Source organism: Drosophila navojoa, chromosome 2, assembly GCF_054131105.1.
Source record: "Drosophila navojoa isolate 15081-1374.11 chromosome 2, UAZ_NAV_1.0, whole genome shotgun sequence".
Lineage (NCBI taxonomy): Eukaryota > Metazoa > Arthropoda > Insecta > Diptera > Drosophilidae > Drosophila > Drosophila navojoa.
The window spans coordinates 443,808-466,108 of NC_142890.1; the positions used below are offsets into that span (position 1 = coordinate 443,808).

The 22,301-nt window shown below is 43.2% G+C and overlaps 1 protein-coding gene across 1 annotated transcript; it reads left to right on the forward strand.

Moving 5' to 3' along the window:
* Positions 1–14,030: 14,030 nt before the first annotated feature.
* LOC108649153 (putative cytochrome P450 28a5) lies at positions 14,031–16,086 on the forward strand. The gene is made up of 6 exons (XM_018098167.3): positions 14,031–14,254; positions 14,320–14,566; positions 14,655–14,759; positions 14,858–15,407; positions 15,470–15,736; positions 15,798–16,086. Exons 1-6 carry the CDS (start codon positions 14,070–14,072, stop codon positions 15,962–15,964), a joined length of 1,521 nt encoding a protein of 506 aa, XP_017953656.1. The 5' UTR covers positions 14,031–14,069; the 3' UTR covers positions 15,965–16,086.
* Positions 16,087–22,301: the final 6,215 nt, after the last annotated feature.

Consider the following 22,301-nt stretch of genomic DNA (forward strand, 5'->3'; position numbering starts at 1 on the left):
TCGGCCCAGACTCTTGGCCCACTCGATAATTATGCGGCTGCTGATGCTGAGGCAGATGCTGCTGCTGCTCTGTTGCTGTAGCTACAAAATTAACACTTTGGCTTTTCACATGGCAACAAACAAAAGCGCAATTAAGGCAATTAGGCTGGGACAGAGATTTGAAGATCTCGACTGAGCAAGAGGAGTGCAGCGCACATGCACTGAGCGAAAAGTGCAGCTGAAATGGGAATGAGCAGAGCTACTGAGTCGAGAAAGTTTAAGTTTCATAATATGATGTATGTATATAAATATCGACTGAATTGTTAAATAGAGAAATAGAGAATGAGAGAAGAATTTGCTATACTTGGGAAATGTTCGTTACTCTTTCGATTCTCTCAGTGTATGCCTCAGCGACGAACAGCAGTGCAGAGGCAGTGCCAAAAGCTAATAATGCACAATATGGCGGCGGGCCATAAACAAATTTCGAACAAAGTTGAGTTCGCTAAGCCGCGCTTCGGCTTGATCGCAATGGCCGCGCCACTGACCGCCATGCTGGCCAATCAACGCGGCCCACTTTCCAGCTGCCAGTTGCCGGTTGCCAGTTACCAGTTTCCAGTTTCAAATTGTGGAAACTCTGCGCTATGGCCAGGATTTGCAATTGCAGAGCCAATTATAAGCCGCGCAATTGCCCGATTTGCATAAACACAATGTGAATGTGAATGTGAGTTTGGATGTGAATGTGAATGTGAATGTGGGACTCGAGCTGGAGCTGGGAGCAGGAGCAGCTAGTGAATCGCCTGACACATTATGTCATTATATTGTTGCAACGTGTAATTGGAAGAAAACTTTTGCCGCCAAATGACAAATGCCTGAGCCGAAATGAGAGAGCGGAGTGCATTGCAGTCGGGTGCTACCTGCCATAGAATACTCTACCTGATGGCTGTGAGTGTCAAATATGATAGATTAGAGATACTAGAACTTCAAGTTGAATTACTCCAGTTTCTATCGACAGAAAATCCATTGAGAATAGCAATGAGCATTCTGGAATACCAGGGCAGCTCTTATGCTATGCAAAAATGTCCAATAATTATTAATATTGTCATATGTAGTACACACGGCAAGCCAATATACTCCATTTAACACAAGTCAACAGGGCATAGCAGAAACATCAAAAAGCCGCCGTCAAGCTTATGAATTACAAATAAGGCTCGAAATGGGGCTGTGGCTACGGCTATGGCTACGGCCATGGTTGGGGCCGTGGCTGGGGGCGTGGCACAGGCATCTGCATACATACGTATAAGACAAGCCGCGCAGGGGTTGGTTGGTCGGGGCTATCGAGCCGTTTGGCAGCTTGGCAGCTCGGCAATTCGTCACGTGCGTTCGTCTCGTTGCCAGCTGAAGTTGAAGTTGAAGTCGGAGCTAAGGCAAAAGCACATTTAGCCAGCTAATGCGCCAATTTAAAAGGCAAACAAAGACAAGGCACACAAACACAAATGTTCAAGTTAAATGCCAGTTGGAGCTGCATTCGAATTGCAATTGGAATCAAAATCGGAATCAGAGTCGGAGTTGGAGTTGGCGTTGGACTTGGTTTGGTTTGTGGGCAATTTGTGAAATGAGATACTTTTGTGAGGTTTTGCCAGCGCTATAATTATAATTAATATGATTGCAACAAATGACAGCCACAACACATACAACAGCAACAACAATAAATAGAACCGCAATCAGATTTTGCTGGCAACGTTTCAATAAAACAAAAAAAAAAAAAAAGAAAATGGCGGCAACATTGTCATTAAAATTTATCTTTTATTATTGTAACAACAAAGCTGGTTGTTATTTGGGTGGTGCAGTGTCGTGGGTGGGTGCGGTGGCTCTTGTCTGTTTTTATAGCACTTGAATTAATTGCATTTCACATGCATTTTTCATGCGACAATTTTTTGTATTTTACATGAAAATTAATTGCGCCGCTTATTATTTTAAAATGTTGAAGAACTGCGATAAATAACAAATATATAGTACATAGATAAATATAGCGTATATAGTACATATGCAGTATGTATGCTTATGTATTATAATGCATGTATGGGGGCAACAAAGGTAACTGATATAACATTTCTATGAGCGATCTTGAACAGTTCGTCACGAAACGTAAGGCTGATTCCAACAGATATTTGAATATTTATATGTGTATGTTATGCATGTATTAATAGATGTATATGCATAGATGTACTTACATTTTTGTAGAGTCAAAACTTTTATGCAAGTTAATGCAAACCATTAACTATAAATATATTTAAATTATTATTAGTCTAGAGTCAAGCATTTTGTCAATACTTTAAATAATTGTTAAATTATAATTTTGAAAAAAAAACAAACACAAATTTTATAAAAACCGCTTGTAAATTGAAGTTTGCCACGCCCCTTTAAGGCACCTCGTGTGGTGCTTAACCCTTGATTACACACTGAAGCCGCAGCTAATAGAAACTAACAAAAAAGGCTAAATAGAGAAAAAAGAGCTGAAAACACGCTAAACTAACACGCAACGGGCTCAATGGCTGCGTTACAAGCTGCTTAAAGCAGCTAATAAGCGCCCAGGCGAGATATATTGCCACGAAATATAGCTGCGATGCGATACGATACGATATTTATACATATATATACATATATGTACGTGAGTAAAAAAGAGTCAAGTCACAATTACGTGACGAGACGAGGGGCGGTGGCGACTCGGGCAGGCGACACCGGCTGGCGATAGTTTAATGACCAACAAACGCCTTCTCATTAAACGCTAAATTACACAGGCGCATGACACGAATTTCAGAGACATGTCCAACAACAACAGTTGTTACTAAATATTACACTGCAACAACAACAACAACAACAGCTGTAGTAATAAGAGCAAGAGAATCGGTTGCATGCAACACTCAACTGTGGCATTTGCATATACGAGAAATGTTGTCGAACAAACAAAGTCGAAGTCGAAGTCGAAGTTGAAGTCGAAGGCGATGTGGAAGAGGAAGTGGAAGTTGAGCTGGTCTCGGCGCAGGCCGAGGAGACTTTGTTAGCTGATTTCAAATAGAGCAGGGCCTGCCCAAAGGGGCGCATGTGAACGACTACCAGTTTCCCTTTCTTATCTGCTAGCCGAAACTTCATATATGGCATATGAGCTGTACTTAGAATATGATTTATCAAAGCTAACTGGGCATATGACATGGGAGACTTAAGTTGCCTAGCACTGAATGTGAATTGAATGAATTAATTAGTTATCGATAACTGGCTTTGTCTATTACATCCAGATCTCACTCTTTCTCTCTCTCTATCTATCTCTCTCTCTCTCTCTCTCTTTCTCTTTTACTATTATTTACCCGAACTGCTAAGCATCCTCAGACTATGCAGGGTATTCCAAAGCATTGGCCCTCCGGGCTGGGGCTATGGCTGGCAACCAGGAGGAGCAGGACAAGGCGTTGAATCCAAACGAACTAAAAATAAAATACAGAATCGGGCTAATAGATGCTTGACGTTTTGACGTTTTGCTGCGCCAGCACAGCACATTCAGGCTCTATCATTAGCCGGCCAGGCAGGGTAGGGACGTAGGGGCACGCTCTCTATGGGCATGGCTGCGACAACATGCGATATGCTGATTTCTGTTTTGCATGTGCCACAACCGAGCCACGGCCTGGTTGACGTTGCTGCAACAAACGAAGCCGTCAACGTCAGCCTGCAGCCAGCAAAGGTAATTGCCAAGAGGCAACAGCAACAGCAACAACAACAACGATTGAGGCAACAATTGCTGCACTGCGGCAGCTTGTAGTTAGCTATAGTAATATGCTAAATTAATTGGACAGTATGAAGTGCGTGATATTGGCTGCTAATTAAGCAAGTTATGCCCAGCTTAGTGGGCGCAAAGCACGCGCGCGTTTTCGGCGCGTTTTAAAACGCGCGCAAGACATGCAATGCCGTAGTGGGTAGCAAATTTACTCACTGTTAGTCGTTAGACCAGCAACATCTAAACGAGAATTCTATAAAAGAAAGCATTCTGATTGGTACAGATCGTGTGTCGGCGCGTTTTCTACGCGTTTTAAAACGCGCGGGAGTCTGGGAATGTGCCAGAATTCAGACAGGCAGCTGCTGCTGCAGGTACTCGAGTGCTCATCCAACTGATCGGAGCAAAACGCTTTATATCATTCATATCATTCACTTCAAATGAGCATGCCAACCCAGCTCTCGTTTTCTGCGCGTTTTCTAACGCGCTCGTGTCATTCAAACAAGCAGCTGCAGCCACACCCAATTGGCTTGTGAGATAATTAGATCACAAAGGAAGCATACAAATGCTATTGATATTAATCGATGTGACCAGTGAATCGAGCGTTTTCTTGGCGTTTTAAGACGCGCACTGCTCTGCCCTGCATTGCTCTGGCAGGCAGCTGCAGCCACACCCACTGCCACTCGCCCCTGCACTCGCATTCAAACAGATCAAAGAGCAAGTATTTAGTAGCATTTCAATGGCATCAATTTCAATTGACCCTCGACCCCTGTGGCATTCAGGTAACACAGTAGCTGTTAGCTGGAGCTGCAGCAGCATGAGTTCCTAGAAGGATCCTGCTGCCGCAATATAAATTGCATATAATTATGCAAGGCGCAGCACTTAGAGGCAGCGCAGCTCTTCACACCTCTCGCAGCGCTCGGTCAGGCCGTGTCCAATTCAAATGAAAGCCTTCGGGCAGCTCAGCCCATTAATGGCTGGCCAGGACGCCATTAGACTGATAGCATCGAGGTTCGCATGGCTCGCATGGCTGGCAGCATTTAGAGACGCAGCGAATTGGGATCCGCGTTTAACCATGACAACAGGTGCGGCACGTATGCAAAAGGATTGCGCTGCGCCGAAAGAAAAGGATAATCGATTCCCGGCGCCTGCAGCTGCACCCTAATGTGTTCAAGATGATCAAACTGATGTGAGTGTGTATGTGTATGTGTGTGTGTGCGTTGGCTATTGCTTTTATAATCAAATTGTGTTGACCAATTTGTTTTAATTTGCTTGCCTGCGCATCCTTTCGCTGCCGCTGTTCCACCTGTGAAAGTGTGAACTGCTCAGAGGGGCGTGGCCAGGGCAACAGCTGGCGGGCGAAGCCAAACTGAAGCTAACTGCCTACTGACACGACTCAAAACAAGCAAACGAAAAGTAACGAAAAGTAACGAAAAGGCAAACGAAAAGGAGAAGGAGAAGCAAAGGAAAAATCAATGAAACTGCAGTCGAAATGGCAAATGCGACTTTAAATTGACTTTGCCGCAGGGGCCGACTGCCACAGCCAAGGCTAATAAATGAAATGTTTTATTGCCCAGACAACAGACAACAACAACAATTACAACAACAACCACAACAACAGCTAAACAAATATGGCAGCCGCGTTAATTGGACGCCATTTTTTGTAGTCGCATTTCTGTTTCTGTTTCTGTTTCTGTTTCTCTGTTTGCTGGCGACACGCGCCACTGCACACTTGCAGCAGTAACAACAACAATAATAGCAACAACAGCAGCAGCAGCAATGGCAACTGCAGCAGCAGCAACCACAACAACTGCAACTGTAACTGACAATTGCTGAAATGTTGATTACAACTGCCGCAGCAACAGCAACAACAGCAACAACAGCAGCAACAGCAGCTGTCGATGTTGCACCAAGCGAACGAGTCGAACGTAGCCCGCAACTGAAATCTAAGCCCATCATTTCCGCCTGATACTCACGCTGCACTGGAAGAAAAAACAGAGCTACTTACATAGATAAAAGAAATACCATTTGTATGTATCTAAATTTACTCCTTAGGCCAAGTCAATGAAAAAGAATAAGGTAAATTAGAGAAAGAGCTCCAAACTCAAGAAATGTTTAGCTAATATAAATCATATCAATGAATTTGTCTGGCGAATGCCATGGGTGAACTATGTGACATCGATGCCTTTAGCCATGTTAAATGGACACGGCTGCATCTGCTGATCAACATGGCAATCGCAGTGACTTTGAGAGTTCTGAGCAAAAGAGACTCAACGAGACAATACCTGCCAGGCAACTGGGTTGACAAAGAGCTCTTCGTATACGGCAGCCACAAGAAAGACATCTCAAATGAAATTTCAATCAATATATGTTTTATTTAAATGTTTCAAGCAACTCTCTTATATATTTACGTTATATTTATAGTAATATTTAAGATTATTGACTATTATACTCCATTGCAAAGCAGAAAGAGAAACAGACTAAACTAAAACTATACTTTGAGTGTGTAAATAATGAGTTTAAAAATCTAAGTTTAACTGCGTTTCTCTCAGTGCACTTCGAGTTCTGGCTTTGACTGCACTTAGTTTTAATAAGTGCTAATGAGTTGCACAATGAGCAAAGGCAGACAAGGAAGAGCAAGGGAGAGAGGGGTAGCCCGCATTAAATGCTTGAGCACTTTGCATAAATGGCTCTTTGTGGTGGCTGCTTCCGCTGGCGTTGGCAACATTGTAGGCCAAAATGCTCGTTACCAAAGCCGAGAGCCAAAAGCCGAAAGCCAAAAGCCGCAGCCACTGACGTGGACTTCGTCAGGTCGTAAGAATTGTTGGCTGATGAAACCGCAAGAAGTGTCAGCCAGACAGGGTCATAACTCAATACGTTTATGTTGCAGCAGTCAGTCAGTCAGTCATTCCGTCAGACGGTCAATCGATCAGTCAGCTAGTCAATCAGTCCATCAGCCCATCGCTGGGTCGTATCTCTGCTCGTCTCATGGCTCAATTTTGTAGCTGTGTCTCATTAGTGGGGCAGCCAATTAATAAACAAAAATAAATAATTGCACAATTCATTTGGTAATTAGACATGGCTCATAAACTCGAATTAGCTAAAAGGCAAACAGCCGAAAAGCCAAACGGCCAAATAGCCGAACAGCCAAAAGATGGCCAACAGATATGAGCTGGCCAAGTTCTAATGCCTGCGCCCAGAACAACTCGCACGCATTCAAATCAAATGAAATTGGCTAGAAAGCAAAAGAGAAACAAATTGACTGTAACCACACACACATACATATACATATATATGTCTCTCTCTCTCTCTCTCCGTTTCTCTCTGTGTGTGTGTGTGTATTATACGCGCATATAAACAATTCATTTGTCACACTAAATTTGTTTCAATTCATTTGCTCGAAATGACAAATAATGCGATATAATTACATTATGTTGGGCTGCTACCAGGGCAAAAGATAGTCGAAAGGAGGTGGTGGGGGAGAGGTTGACAGAGAGTGGGGGCTTACGCTGCTGCTGTAAGCGCTCATTAGGCAGCCCTTGCCCGTAGATTTTTTTAATGAGATTCTGGCTATTTACGTACGTTTTTCCACAAAAATTTGCCATTGTGTGCGTGTGTGTGTGTCCGGGCGTGTGTGAGTGTGTGCAATTATCATTTCCCTTCATCAACAGCAACGGTGCGTATGAGTGTTCTGCTGCTGGCGTCGCTGCCGCTGCTGCGTCGACGTCAACCACATTTACCGTTCCACTTCAATTAGCGCACAAGTTGCCAGGGGCAGAGCGAGGGGCTGATGTAGTGGGGCTTGAGGGGCACATGGGCGCAGTCTTCATTGACATCGCCTAATTTAAGGCAATCAGATGAAGAAAAGCCAAAGACAAAGACAAAAGTGAAGGCTGAGATAGAAGTAGAGGTGCAGACAGAGACAGAGGTAGAGGCGCTGCTCCCTTTTTGGCACAAGCAGCAGCTGGAGGCAGGCGCATAGTCCGGGCGGTCCCTGCACAACTGGCGGCAATTAATGAGGCTTGACTGTAGTGATTTTACTTTTATATATCTGCAGATCGTTGAGGTAAGCAACATATATTTAGCAAAACTATAGTTGCTACAATATGTTATACTATTATCCCTCTTCCATCTCTTTCTTTCCTTTCCTTCTTCTTCCTCTTTCTTTCTCGCACTCAGACAGTGCGCACTCTATTGTTAGTTTTACAAAACAGAAATTTTCATCGAAAACTAAACGACTTGTAAATTTTTTCATACGTTCGTTGTGCTCTTTGCTCAAAGTTTTCGTTAAATATTGATTTGTTGAGTCAAATTCAACGATATAGCCAATGCACGAACCACAGCATTTACGCCATCTGTCGGATAGCACGAAAATCAGATTATTGTGAGAACTGCTTGGTATACTGCTATACTGAATACTACTTGCTTTTTAACTGCTTATTCCGAAACGCGCCCAAATTTGAAATTACGTTCGAAATTTTCCAATTTCAAAAAGGTTCAAGCAAAGAAATAATCATGTATAGTTATATCATTTGAAGAGATTTGATTTGAGAGATTTCACATCCTCTTTGTTAATAAATTGTACATAAAAAAATAAAAAACTGTAATATATGTTCTTGAATTCTATTCTTCCATCTCATACAGACGTAAGGTTATTCTTATATATACATATAAATTATATATCTCAACTCCATTGTCCATATCTATATGTAAATTCAACGATGCGAACATTTTTCAGCTTGGGTATTGCTGCTGCTGCTGCATAATCAATAATTTTTAATTTAACATCAATCGCACAATCGTTTCTGTTTCAGCCTAATGACTATTATTATATTTTCAGGCATTAACAGGCAATATGCCAACAACAACAGCAACAACATCTGCAACAATAACAACAACAAAAAAGTCAATTCAATTTTAATGGAGTAGCAATAAAAACAGAAAAAGCGCAAAAAATTGATATAGTCGCAGCCATGCGGCAGGCTACAGCTGTCCCCTGCACGCCCCTCTCCTTCCACACCACTAACAGGGGTCGGGGCAGGGGAGTTGAATAAATCCCCATCTCTAGGCAAGCTGCAGCCAAAGCCCGTTCCAAGTGGAGCCATAATTTTGCAATTGAAATAAAATAATTTAAAATCGTTTTCATCAACAACAGCAGAAAAGACTTTTTCGTCATAATGATGTTATTTAATGTGAATGATGGCGATGATGACGTTGCCGATGTTGATTGCTGCTGATGAAGCTCAGATGGATGGCCATTTGGAATTGATTCGCGTTGAATGCAAATGCAATGGCCATCATTTTCATAGCCAATTGCAAGCATTTGACCTCCTCTCTCTCCCTCTCTCAGTCTCTCTGTCTCGCTCTTCCTCTGTCTCTGACTGGCTTTGTTAATATGAAACGTGCCTGCCTGATGCGCCGTGTCCAATTATATAGTTCATTGTAGGGTATGCTAAATCGCGCACAGCAAACTTAACATTTGCTCGAATTAATCTTTTCTTATTTTTATTTTTATTTCCTTTGCGTGTTCTCAGCGCAACTTAACGCTGCGAGAATTCTCATCCGCGCCGCAGTTTGGGGCTGGGTCTATCGCTTTGAACGTTTTAGCCGCTTTGTCCGATTTGTGGTTAAATTGTCGGGCTGAAGCAGAAACCAATTTCAATTTCAAACAAAACGTTTTCAACAAATTACGCAAACTTTTTACTCCCAACACGTTGAGCCGTCTACTCCAAGATGGCTGTTGGTGGAGCTCGTTATGCCCTGTACACAGTGGAGTAGGGGTATGCGAGATATAGCAGTGGGATCCCGTAAGTTCAAAGTTCATATATCGTTTATGTATATCTAACTCTCCATTAGACAAGAAGGTTAAAAGATAAAATAAATATTTTCCCATTTCTATGAAATTGAGAAACGATAAATGAAATGAACTTAACATATTTGAATCCTATTTTTACCTGCTCTCACACATGTTGAGTATATCTCTACTACAGGGTATATGCCGATCATTCTCTACCGCCTAGAGCACACGTTACACGTTCACACATCGGAAGTGCTTTTGCTGATTGCCAGTTGCTTAGCTTGCCTAAAGATCGTTTTTCTCTGTCTCTCTCCTTCTTTGTCTGCCTCTCTCACTCTCTTTCTTTGTCCATCGATTCTGTGGAAGCAATCATCGCAAATGATTTATGCTCGTTCTAATGAGCACAAGTAATACTCCTCCGTTGCCATATGGCTTGAACTATAACCCGCCCTCCCTCATACTGTATCTCTTTCTGCCCTCCTCTCTATCTTTCTCTCTCTTTATGACGCTCTCGCTGACAAATCGATTCCAAATTGTTGCAGTCTGTCGCTCAGCTTGTAATTAGCACTATAAACAATGACGCCCACCAATCACCTTCGTCTCACTCACCCTCCCACCCGGCTCCGCTCCCTCTCTCTTTCTCTGTTTTTCATATCTTTTGATAAATTACCTTAAAAATGTTTTCGATATGTTTTTAATGCTTTGTTTATGTGCACAGCCCACAATTGGCCGCATTATCAATCGATAATTTTTCCCCTTTGTCAACACAATTTTGATCTATGCAATGGCCGAAATACTTCTCCTAGAGATGAGCAGAACCAGGCGAACAGTTGTCGGACACGCATGAGCAGACGTGTACTCGTATTAGAAAATAATTTGTCATTTTTAATTATGGGTAAAGGACGATAAATTGACATAGCGCAAGTGTTCGCCAGCATAATGCATATAGATTCCTAATCAGACAGTTGAGTTGAGTCCTTTTAGCCTTTGTTGTTTGACTACCCGCTTTCGAGGTGTCCATTCATTCATGAATGCTCGCTCAGAGTCTGCTATGTAAGCACTCCCAAATTATATTATACTATCGTTTGCTATCGTTTACCTTATACCTCCTGCCCAGCTTTAATACCAATGCCTCCTGCTCTCGTGTCACGCTCTCCGCTTTAGCTTTTATGCCTATGCAGCACATCCGGTGTCGCCAGTTCACATCTTCTTCTTCATCATCTTCTTCTTCATCTGGTTGTCACTGACTCTGATAAGTTCTTGAGTTGTCTGTCATATTGTGGCGACGCTTGGCTCGCATGGGAAGCGCCAGGCAATTATTATTATAAATCTCGCTGGTGAAGTGCTTGGCTATTGTGTGTGGGCCGCTTCAGCTAAGAGATGGGCCTTGGACTTGGAGTTGGATTTCGACTTTGACTTCGATTTGAATTTGAATTCGAATTTGGTTATTTATGAGCTTTATGGGTGCTGCGCGCGTTGATTAATGTGTGACAGAGTATGAATATGAAAGACTTTAGCTGGCCATTTAAGAGCGACATCAATTAGCCGACGCATCGGCTGAGACCCAAATCTAAATACATTAACACAAATCGCAGCCGCATGTGGAGCTGGGCCATTGATCCCCCCGTCGATCGATCGGCCGCTCTGTGGAGGTCCTCTCCAGGTGCCACGGCGCAGCGCTGGCGCTTATCGATGCTTGTAAATGTCTCAACTATTTGTTAAATGCTAAAGCGACATGCTCATAATGGAAATGACAACTTAACAGCAGTGGAGCGGGAGAAGGCGACGGCGCAGGAGAAGACGATGCAGGGAGGGAACTGAACGAAGAGACGACGGGCAGAGAAATGGAGACGCCAAATGACAACCAGCAGATGCAGGGAACAAAATGAGCAGCAGAGCTTGACGAAGTCCAAATACACTTGCAGAAATCGGAAGTAGAATAATACTTATAAGGTATTGGAGACTATTTATATGGTAAACCCAACTATGTTTGACTAACTAATTTGACTTGATTAAATACTAACTGCACTTCATTATCAAATATGAAAATAGTACGGGGTGATAAGAATAATTCGACAAAAAAATATATTTGTTGTTTATTGATTTTAGAGATAGAGAGGAAGTATTGAGAGAGGAAGTCTAAGCAACAATCAGTTTTCATAACAAAGACAAATAAGAGACAGAGAGAAAAAGAGAGAGAAAGAGAAAGAAGATGAGATGTCACACTTCACAACATATTGAGTATACCAGCTCTATATATAGTGTGTGAGAACAAAAGCTATGGCAGAGCACTGTTAAAAGGCTCACTGAAGTCATATTGCCTCCTGCACCACCCCCTTCGACCCCTTCCGAACAGATATCAGCGTAGCTGACGCCGCTGCGATGATAACTGTATTGGCGAGTGTCATTAACATTTTGATTGGTTTGCCAGACGATGCGAGCGAAGGCGAATGAAACAGGCAACAGGACGAGCGAGATAGAGAGACAGGGAGACAGGGAGACAGAGAGACAGAGCTGGCGCTTCGCATTATCGTCGCAGAAGGCATGCACATCATTTGTTAAATAAAGTAGAGTCAAAGCGGAATTGAAACACTCTCTTTTCCTCAGCCACTACACACATACACATGCATAAGTATGTGTATCTCTATATCCATTTGACTCTGCTTAGCAGTCGCTGCTTGTGCGAGGCAATTAATCAAGGCGACGTTTTTTTTTTTTTTTTTTGGTTCTGCTTTGTTTCGCATGCAAAATGAAAACACCTTTATAGTAGCAGCAAGAGGAACAAGCAGAGCAACAGCAACAACCACTTGAACAACATCGTCAATCAGGCCAGAGTTGACAACAGCAGCCAGCGATGGGCGAGAGGCGACAGGCGTGGGGCACATGGGGCGTATGCGTGATTCGTAATTCGTTAATTCGTTATTTTGTCATTTTGTTATTGGCGATTCGTCGTGTGGCGCTTTGCGTTTATTTTTAAAGTGGTTTTGTTGATGGTGGTGCGGCGTTGCGGCGGTGCAAGCGAAATTAAAAAGCGTCAATTTGTCACACGTGGCCAGGTCAGCCCAGCTCAGCTCAGCTCAGCATCCCATCCTCGGCCGGAGTCGAGGCCCCGTCATCGCTTGTGGCTGAGTGTTTAATTGGACGGCAGCTGGCCAGCCATTTCAGGCCACACTTGCACCACTTCCTGGCCCCAGCACACACACTCGCACACACACCAACAAACACGCAGCTGGCACAGTTTTGTGTGTGCTCGAGTTATTAACTGTGCTCGCAATCCATTAGCTGAGCAATTGGACAACAATATATACAAACTGCGAGTGGGTGTAATGGCAATGCACCACTGATAGTTGCGCCACCTCCCCCGACTCCCCCACCACTCGGTTGGGGGCATAGACACTGCCTTGAGATTGTCACTTATTTGGTCGCTTAATGGTTCTTTATGTGCTTCCGAGCGACGCACATAAATCCATTTCAAATGCTCAAGCCGAATGCTGACATGAATGAACAGCCAAGTTTTCAGATATGTAAATATAAACATATATAAATGTTGATATATAATAGAAATGTGTAGGCGCGTGAGTTGATAAAAGTCTTTTATAAAGTAAGTGAAACTCGAAATAAAGTATGAGTGAAAGAGAGATAAATAGTGCGAGAGCGAGAGGGAGAATGAGAGAAATAGAGATAATGAAAGAGAGAGAGAGACGGAGCAAGCGAGGATGACAGAAAGAGAGAGAGAGAGAGGGCGAAAGAAAGGGAGTGAAATTGATATTAAATTATGTAGAGAGAAAGAGAGAGAGAAAGAGTATTGAAATTGCGTATTACATATACTCTTACTACACTAGAGTGTAGTATGGTTGACTCGTCATCTTTATATCATATAAGATCTATACTGCCCTTAAAACTCGATCAACCTGCAGCATACCCATGCTCCTCCAGAGCACTAGACAACAGCTCAAGCTGCGAGGAACACTGTGTTATTGCCAAATACTCATTATGTAGCCTCAGTCTCTATCTAAGAAGATTATACAAATGTAAACAATATTCAGTAGGAGAATTCGTCGAGTCATGCTTCATTCAGAGTTTTGAGGGTGATTCCTACGGGTAAATGAAAATCAACGTCATGCTCGCAAGCACAAAATGAAATCATCGGACAAACGCATGAAATAATGTTGAAAAGTCGAATGAAACTGACTGCACGATACTCGTGCAAGGCTAAGAATAGTCAGATTCAGTTATGCCATTGGCGGATATCTATTTGCCGTGAACGGGTTTACTCTGTAAAAGCCATATTCGACAGATTTTGGAAAGAAGCGAGAGTGGAACAAAGAGAGAGAGAGAGACTGAGAGAGAGAGTAACATTTTGCGCGAATATACTCTATTTTCAAAAGGCGAGCGATGGAAGGCAATTGGGCGGGGGGTCTGCTCGCTGCAGCCAGCTGATTAGGCTACACTCTGATAAGGTATCATGACCAGCGAACAGTATTTATAATTGGGCATAAGCAGGCGGCCAGCATTCGAGCAACGGTTGTCGCAATGCTCACTACGTTGGCTCTACTTGCTCTGGTAGCCTTGCTGGGCTACGCGTTTCTCACCTGGAACTACGGTTACTGGCGCAAGCGCAAGGTGCCCGGCCCGAAGCCAGCCCTGCTCACTGGCAACTATCCCAATCTGTTCACAACGAAGCAGCATGCCGTATGCGATCTGAATGAGATCTACAAGTAACGCCAGATTCTCTTTTGTGCGCTCGACTTCAATCTAAATGATTTTCTTCCCCTTTCGGCAGCAAATACAAGCAGCAATACGATGCAGTTGGCATTTATATGTCTCGGATGCCTCAACTTCTGATTGTCAATCCGGAGCTAGCGCATCGCGTCTTCGTGTCGAGCTTCAAGAACTTCCACGACAACGAGATGGCCACCATGGTAGACGAGAAGTCCGACTTCTTATTCGCCAACAACATGTTCACGATGACGGGCGAGGCGTGGAAGGAGCGTCGCGCCGAAATAACTCCCGGCCTAACCATAAGTCGGGTAAGCCATAAGAGGCACCTCTCTCTCTCTCACCTCTCTCTCTTTGCCTGTCTCCTTATATGTGTTACATATTGATAATCATCTGCAGATCAAGACGGCTTATCCAGTGACATTGCAAGTGTGCAAAAAAATGAACGAATTCATACGCAAGCAAATTCGTATGGCGCCCAAAGATGGTGTAGATGGCAAGGAAGTGAGTAAATTATGCAGTATATATATACATCTTGACATATATGCATACATATATGTAGAGCACATATCAAAGAGTCATCTCTCTATCCCAACCACCAGCTCAGCCTCTGCTTTACCTCGGAAATGGTCACGGATTGCGTCCTGGGCCTGAGCGCTCAGAGTTTCACCGATCGTCCCACGCCTGTGATGGCCAAGATCAAGGCCCTGTTCGATCAGCCGTTGTACATTTCGCTCAGCTTTGCCGTTATGGCCCTGATACCCTCGCTGCGACGTGTCAAGAAGTGGCGCTTCATACCCAAAGATGTGGAGCGCTTCTTCGTGGACTTCATGGGGGCGGCGATCGAGACGCGCAATGGCCAAGTGGCAGCGGGCCAGCTCTCGAGTCGAGTGGACTTCCTGGACTACATTCAGCAGTTGGCCAAGAAGAAGAACCTCAGCACTCGCCAGGTGACCGCCTGCTCGATGACCTTCCTGCTGGATGGCTTTGAGACGACGGCCACGATCTTGGCCCACACGTTGCTGCTGCTGGGCCGCGATGCCAAGGTGCAGCAGCGCCTAAGAGATGAGCTGAAGGAACATCTCAACGATGAGGGCTTCATCGATTTCGATAAGCTGCTCGAGCTGCCCTACCTGAATGCCTGCGTGCATGGTGAATATATATGAGAGTGGAAATATTTGAGGTCTTACAATAACTTTCGATCCGGCTTGCAGAATGCATTCGACTCTTCCCACCCCTTGCTTTTGCCAACAAGGTGTGCACCGAGTCCATTGAGCTGCCCAATAAGAACGGGCCAAACATAACAGTGGAAAAGGGCACCATAGTCGTGGTGCCGCACTCCTGCTACATGCTCGATGAGGACATCTTTCCCAATGCCAAAGAGTTCCAGCCGGAGCGCTTCGTGGACCCCAGTGCCATCAAGGCATACCGCGATCAAGGCGCATTCATGGGCTTCGGCGATGGTCCACGCATCTGCGTAGGTGAGTAGAGCGAGTCCCATTGAGAGCTATTCCCAAACTAAATGTCCTTTGGGTCCTCTAGGCATGCGCTTTGCCCTCGCTCAGATCAAGGCGGCACTCGTCGAGCTCATCGTCAACTTTGATGTCAGCGTCAATCCAAAGACTCGCAAGGACAATATGTTCCAGCCAGCGGGGCTAGTGACGACTCTCAACGGAGGCATTTGGCTGGACTTTGCTGCGCGATCCTAAACCCTAAAAGGTAGCCAAACATATGCAGGCTTATTCAATTTATCGTTTCTGTATAACTCAGTTGTAGACTCAAATATAAATGTTTCTTTAAGTGAGTACTGACTGCCCAATACTCTGCCAAAGTTCAAGTTCTGTGTGAGCGACTTTGCTTGACACTTTCAGCTTTGTACAGGGTATACAGCAAGCCAAGCAGATCAAGTGATGCCAGACAGCGTTTGCTAAACGATTAGCCATAAATTTAATCTGCAATCAAAAGAGAATTTCAATTAATTTCATGATTGTCATTCAATTTTTGATGTGCTGTTCGTGCCTGACCTTGCTTATACTCTGTAGTCTATACTTAGTAGGCCTTGATAGTGATAGATAGATAGTGCGTAATCTGAAGTGTATGTTCTTCAATTCAACGGCACGAAAGAAGAGTATACTAGCTTTTTCGTTTATGCAATGTCTGCTCTCGATGCGGCCTGGAAACGTGGAAGGCCTCTGTGTCTTCTAGTCTCTAGTCCTCCTGATAGTTTCGCCTTATGTAGTTTTCCAAAATATTCGCTTTTAATTCAGCCTTTGTTGAATTTTCTGAGCGATTCGATTTGACTGATTTAATCTTCCCTTGGTCCATTGTTAGCCTCGTTTTCAGATAGACTCATAAATCACTTGGGGCGTCAAGGCGTGGCATCTAAGCGGATGTCGATTTCTCAACAAATAAACATATAATATAAGATAACTAGTCAAAAGAGTAAAGCTTTAAATGGATGACACTATTCAAGCATTTGCCCTTGAAGTAGTACTAAAAGTTGATATTGCAAGGGAAGAGTGAGAGAGTGAGAGTGAGAGTGAGTGAGAGATTTGTTTTGGCAAAGAATTAGGGATTCAGTTGCTGCAGCAGCGCCAGCTACACATGTCCATCAGCTGAAGGCAGTTGCTAGCTGAGCTCTGAGTCTGTCCCCAAAGCGGGTTGTGAATGCTTTTGCTCTGAATTTTGTAGCAGTTGCAACAGCTTCAGCTAAGCTGCCAGAGGCCACTTGGAATTAATGAACAGCGGCGCAGTATATATACATACATACACACACATATATATGTATATAAATATTTTTTAATTTCAGCTAAAATGCATTTGGGCATGATGAACGAGACAAGTCGGCTAGAGCAGCAGATCCCTAGTCTGAGGATTTTTTAATTGTTTTGGGAAATGGGAGGCCAGAAAACTGGAAAATACTCATTTGTAATGCGGAAATTCTTTGGCTCTGTTGAAAAATGACTGCGTTGCACAGTGTAATGTAGAAATGATGAAAAAACGTGCAAAAGTGTAAGAGTGTAAAAGTCATTTATAATATTTCCCATCATCATCAATTCTGACAAATTTTTTATAGTGCCTAAATGCAAATGCGAACAGAGAAGCAAGCAGAGAACAAGTCGAACAAATCCCTAAAAAAAAAAAAAAAAAAACATTTTAATTAGCATTTAAAATGCGTATTAAGCAAAAAGCTTTTAACAATAACAAAACAAACAAAAACAAAAGCCAATCGATGCATCAAAATATGAGTGGAACACCCCTGCTCCTGCCTCATGCCCCCACCACGTGCCCCGCTGCAATGCTTGAGGCCTCGCTCGTTCATTAACAAGCGCGTCAAACTGATAAGAGACAGGCCCGGGGCGAGCGCACAGGAGCGGCTGAGGGCCGGCCAGAGGGGGCAAGGGCAAGGGCGGCAGGTAAAAAACAGGTCACAATGCTAATTGATTGCAGCGAGGTTTTGTTTTTCTGCTGCGCTGCGCTGAGCTGCGCTGCGCTGCCGCAACGTGGGCTATAAAATTATTGAAGACGGAGACACGCATTTCTCGTCTCGATAAGCCAGCGCATGACTCACGGCTCTGGCCCAGGTAGAAAGGTGAGCTCGTCCAGCAATGACCCGAGCCGGAGCAGCATCTAATGCAGCCTTGCAGATTAAGCAATTAACTCGGCTAGTTGAGATAACGGCACGAGCCGAAGACTCAAAGAGGTGTAAGTTCTCTATATAAATGATATTCAATACATTTCGAATATGTATATAAAAACATGCATAGTTATGAATATACATATATAACGATTATAATGCATTTAGTTTGAGCTAACATTGGCCATGCCACTGGAAGTGATGATAGAGTCTAGAAGATACTCTATAGAAAGCGGATATCTGGGCAAGACAATCTTAGGAATTCCATTTCTTATAGGCAATTCTATACCAAACTCAAAGATTCTACTTAAGCTAATCTTCGAATTCATTAGCAAATTCAAATAGTGAATGTGAAATGTAAATCTTTCCACTGCTCAATCTCATCAACTACATCTTCTAGTCATGATACCCCACTTTTACACACTCTCAGTGTTTACAGGGTATGCAAAACGTGTCGTGAGCTCGTTTTGAAAACATACTTCAACAAATACCTGTCACAGAGCATCATTTTTTATGAACGTTTCTCTGCATTCGTTATTTTTTATTCGCTTTTAATGTTATAATTTACTTTCCAAATATTTAACGTAAATATTTGCGCCTTTGTCTTGGGCCCGGTTTATGGGGGCGTAAGTCTTCCAGCAGAGAACACTCAAATGAATGAATGCTACAGATCTGGTATTTTTACGAGCAAACTCTGATTTAATTAGTTTTATGTCTCCAGCGACTGGAAAGCCCCTCCAAACTGGGCCCCAACAAAGCTGTTATACAAATTAGTTAAATGTGCCAAACGAAAGAGCGATTTTAATTTGTATTTATGAACGAGACCAGATGCCCAAAAAGGCAGAGTTTTAGATGTCTAATTTATGAAACTCAAAGCACATATCAAACACGACTAAATTGCTTATTCAGTTTCTCTCTCTGTCTCTCCCTCTTCCTCTCTTTCTACCTCTCTCTGGGTGCAATAAAAATCATGGCTGCCACTGCACAAAGCGCTCTAAGTAGGCTCCATAAATATTGCAGCTAATCGCACGCACCCGGAGCGAGGGCACAGCGCAAATGGTTTGCAATCATACGAAAATTGCCTACAAATGAACTGCTTAACGGCGTGTCGCACATTCGGAGAGCACCCCGAACGCGAGCCCAACCCCAGCCTCAGCGCCAGACGCCGTCAGGCCATAACAACCCCATTGTATTCCATTTAACCCGGCCCAAAAACTGTGCCACAGCACCTATCACACACTTGCACTTATAGGCCATGAAATACCCTAGGCTTAATTGAATTTGGTCATGAATAGAACAGTATTTTATAGAAATAAAATCAGCCGCTAAGTCAATCAGTCAGTCATTCAATCAATCGAAATAATTCGATTTTTACTACTCTTTACTTGCATTCGGTGATCCCAATTCATTGACACAACAAAGCAAATTTTTGTTTTGCGATGCAAGCCACCTTCTGCATATGTGCATTACAGGGTATTGCGAAACAATCGCTGGCTGAAATTGCGCGAGTGGCATATTTAATTTATAAAACGACCAAAAATGGCGAAGCATAAAAATTGTCGACGGGCATATGCTGAAGGCGTCGAACAGGGGAAGAGGAAGAGCAGCTTAGGAGGGCGCCACAAAATGCGAAAATGCGTGGCAAAAAATTGGATACTTATTAAAAATGCCCATATACCATGCAATATGCATGCGCAGGGGCTCGCATGTGCTCCCCAAAATTGTGTGGCTACATAAAAATCAGTGAGTAAGAGAGGGAGGGAGAGTGGGGAGAGAGAATGGAGAGTGGGTGCGAAATTAATTAGGAACACTCTCGTATGCCACGATTATTATACTCAGGAAATGGAATGGCCATTACGGAAGATATGACTGTGGCGGGTAATACTCTGGCTCTCCATATCCCAGACCCTTTAAAAGTATATTCTGATTGGCACTAACATTACAAAAGGTTACATAGACATATATGTAGATATGAGAGTACATAATTGAAGAGGTACTTCAGTATTTATAGTCAGAGCAACTACTACTCTGTTAGGTGTCTAGAATAGCACTTAATACATGAAAATTCCATGGTGATTGAGCGCATTGGTATAAATAACACATAAAACCATATATTATCTCAGATATATTTAGTCTTAAGATTTCATGAGCAAACTGTCAACTCTGATAGTTCGTTACTAGAAAATTACGTATTCCCTGGCAACTATACCTTAGTATGAGATTCCCTTCCCATGCTAATCTCAGCTGCTGAGCACAACATCCTTTCTCCCTTAGCTCAAATCAGTGCAATCGATGCTCAACAAGTCAACCGCGCGCCACAACAAGAAACAACAAGACTCCCACACGCACATAGAAACCAATAGAGATAGATAGATAATGAGAGAGCGAGAGAGGCTCAGACACATGATTAAATAATTAATGTGCTAATTTATCGCTTAGCAAATTGTGTGGTCAATTCACTAACAAAATCACGCATAGACCCAAACAAGCACTTGGTCCCACCCGAACCGAAATCGAAGACCAACTCCAAGTCGAACTCGAAGTCCACGTCTAAGTGCGGACAGGCCAAAAGCACTTCGAAAAGCAAAAGCCAGGGGAGCGAGGCAAGTCGCCAGGACACACTAGAAGGCGTCTTACGTGTTGAGGGAAATCACACAAATGGCAAGAGTAGCCCAGGCGAGATAGAATGAAAGCTGTGAACGAGCTCCAAATACTCTACCTAAGAAGGTAGAATATTTATATATCTATATAAATACATTCGAATATTGGGATAGTATAGGATATACCTGATTGATTATACCTCTCTTGCTATCTCTAACATCAGAATTTAATATATAAAGAAGTTTCGAAAAATCGGGTTATTGGTTTGTCAACCAAAGTTAGGGAGTTAACTTTGCTTTGCAGTTGAGATACTGGCAACGTATATATCTTATAGCCTTTATATATATATTATGTGCTTTGTCTAATATACATATAAACTTTACACATATATACACAGCATACATAAAGTTTACACATATGTATATGTTATATTCTCATATTTTATATGCTTTCTATACTTTATGTTGCTCACATATACATACATGTAAGTATTCCATACATTCTATACTTTATGTGTTCTCTGCGGTCTCTTACTTTCTACTTCTTCAATTTTATTCAATGGGTATGACGACAGTGTAGATATATGTATGTATACTTGGTATAAGTCTTTCTCTCCAACTTCCTCCCGTTACTATTGCCATCTCTCTCTTCTCTCTCGCTGCAAACAATTTGTGGGCATTCGAAAGACATTCGCATAAACCTTAAAAAGCCAAAAAAAATGTCACCAATAATAGCGCTGCGCTGGCCGCACATAAAGTTCGCGCTGCGACACACTGAGACAGCGCCATAATCAGTATTGGCAATTGAAGTGACATTTGTGCCGTGCCACGCCCCTTGTCCACAACACTCCCACTCGCACACACACACACACACAGTGATTGCCTGGTTGCCATTTGTATATGAGGCAAATAAAAATGCATATGAAATGAAGCTGCAGCAAAGGCATTGGATGCTTAGCAGCTCGAGGAAGGGGAAGGGGTAGGAGGTTTGATGAGTGGGAGTGGGAGTAGGGGTGGTCCATTTGAAGGCACTTGCGCAGAACTTGACTGCTGAATATTCCATGAAGTTGCCAATAAAGTCAAGTGGCAAAGTCCTGCACATGGAAGAGGAGCAGCAAAGGCAATGCGAAGTAGTTGCTTCTGCTGCTGCTGCTGCTGCTGCTGCTGTTGTTGACTGCAGTAAGCTGCTGCATACTAATTTTGCCAGCAATGGCAGCAACTACCCTCTATCCCCCCTCTCCCGAAGGTGAAGTTCTGTTCCTGCATTGTGGTGGCATCTCTTAGCCTCATTTTGTATTCATACCAAGCACCAATTTCATGCTGTTGCTGTTGTTGTAGTTGTTGCTGCTGCTGCTGCCTGCTATTAACTGAAATACAAGTAAAAATGCAATAAAAATGTGGCCCGCCTCTCATTTTGCATTAAAATTGCATTGCAATTGCCCAAGTCGAGACCATTTGGCCCATTGTTGTTGCTATTGTTGTTGCTGCTGCTGCTGTTGTTGTTGTGGCTGTTGCTGTTTTATTATGGCAATTGTTGCTCATTGTTGTTGTTGCTGCTGCTGTTCAAATGAAATCCAATTAGTTGGCTTACACGGCCTACGAGCCACGTCGATGGCGATGCGTCGTGACTTTCAGCAAAGCGTCCTTTTGCGTCCCATTGTGTGTGAGTGTGTGTGTGTGAGTGTGCGTGTGACTGTGTATAAGTGCGACTATGAATTTGCCTATAAGACAATACACAGCAAGAAAACAATGTAAGGAAACGAATACATATAAAGCAACAGAGTTTAAGAATTAAAATTGAAGCATTTG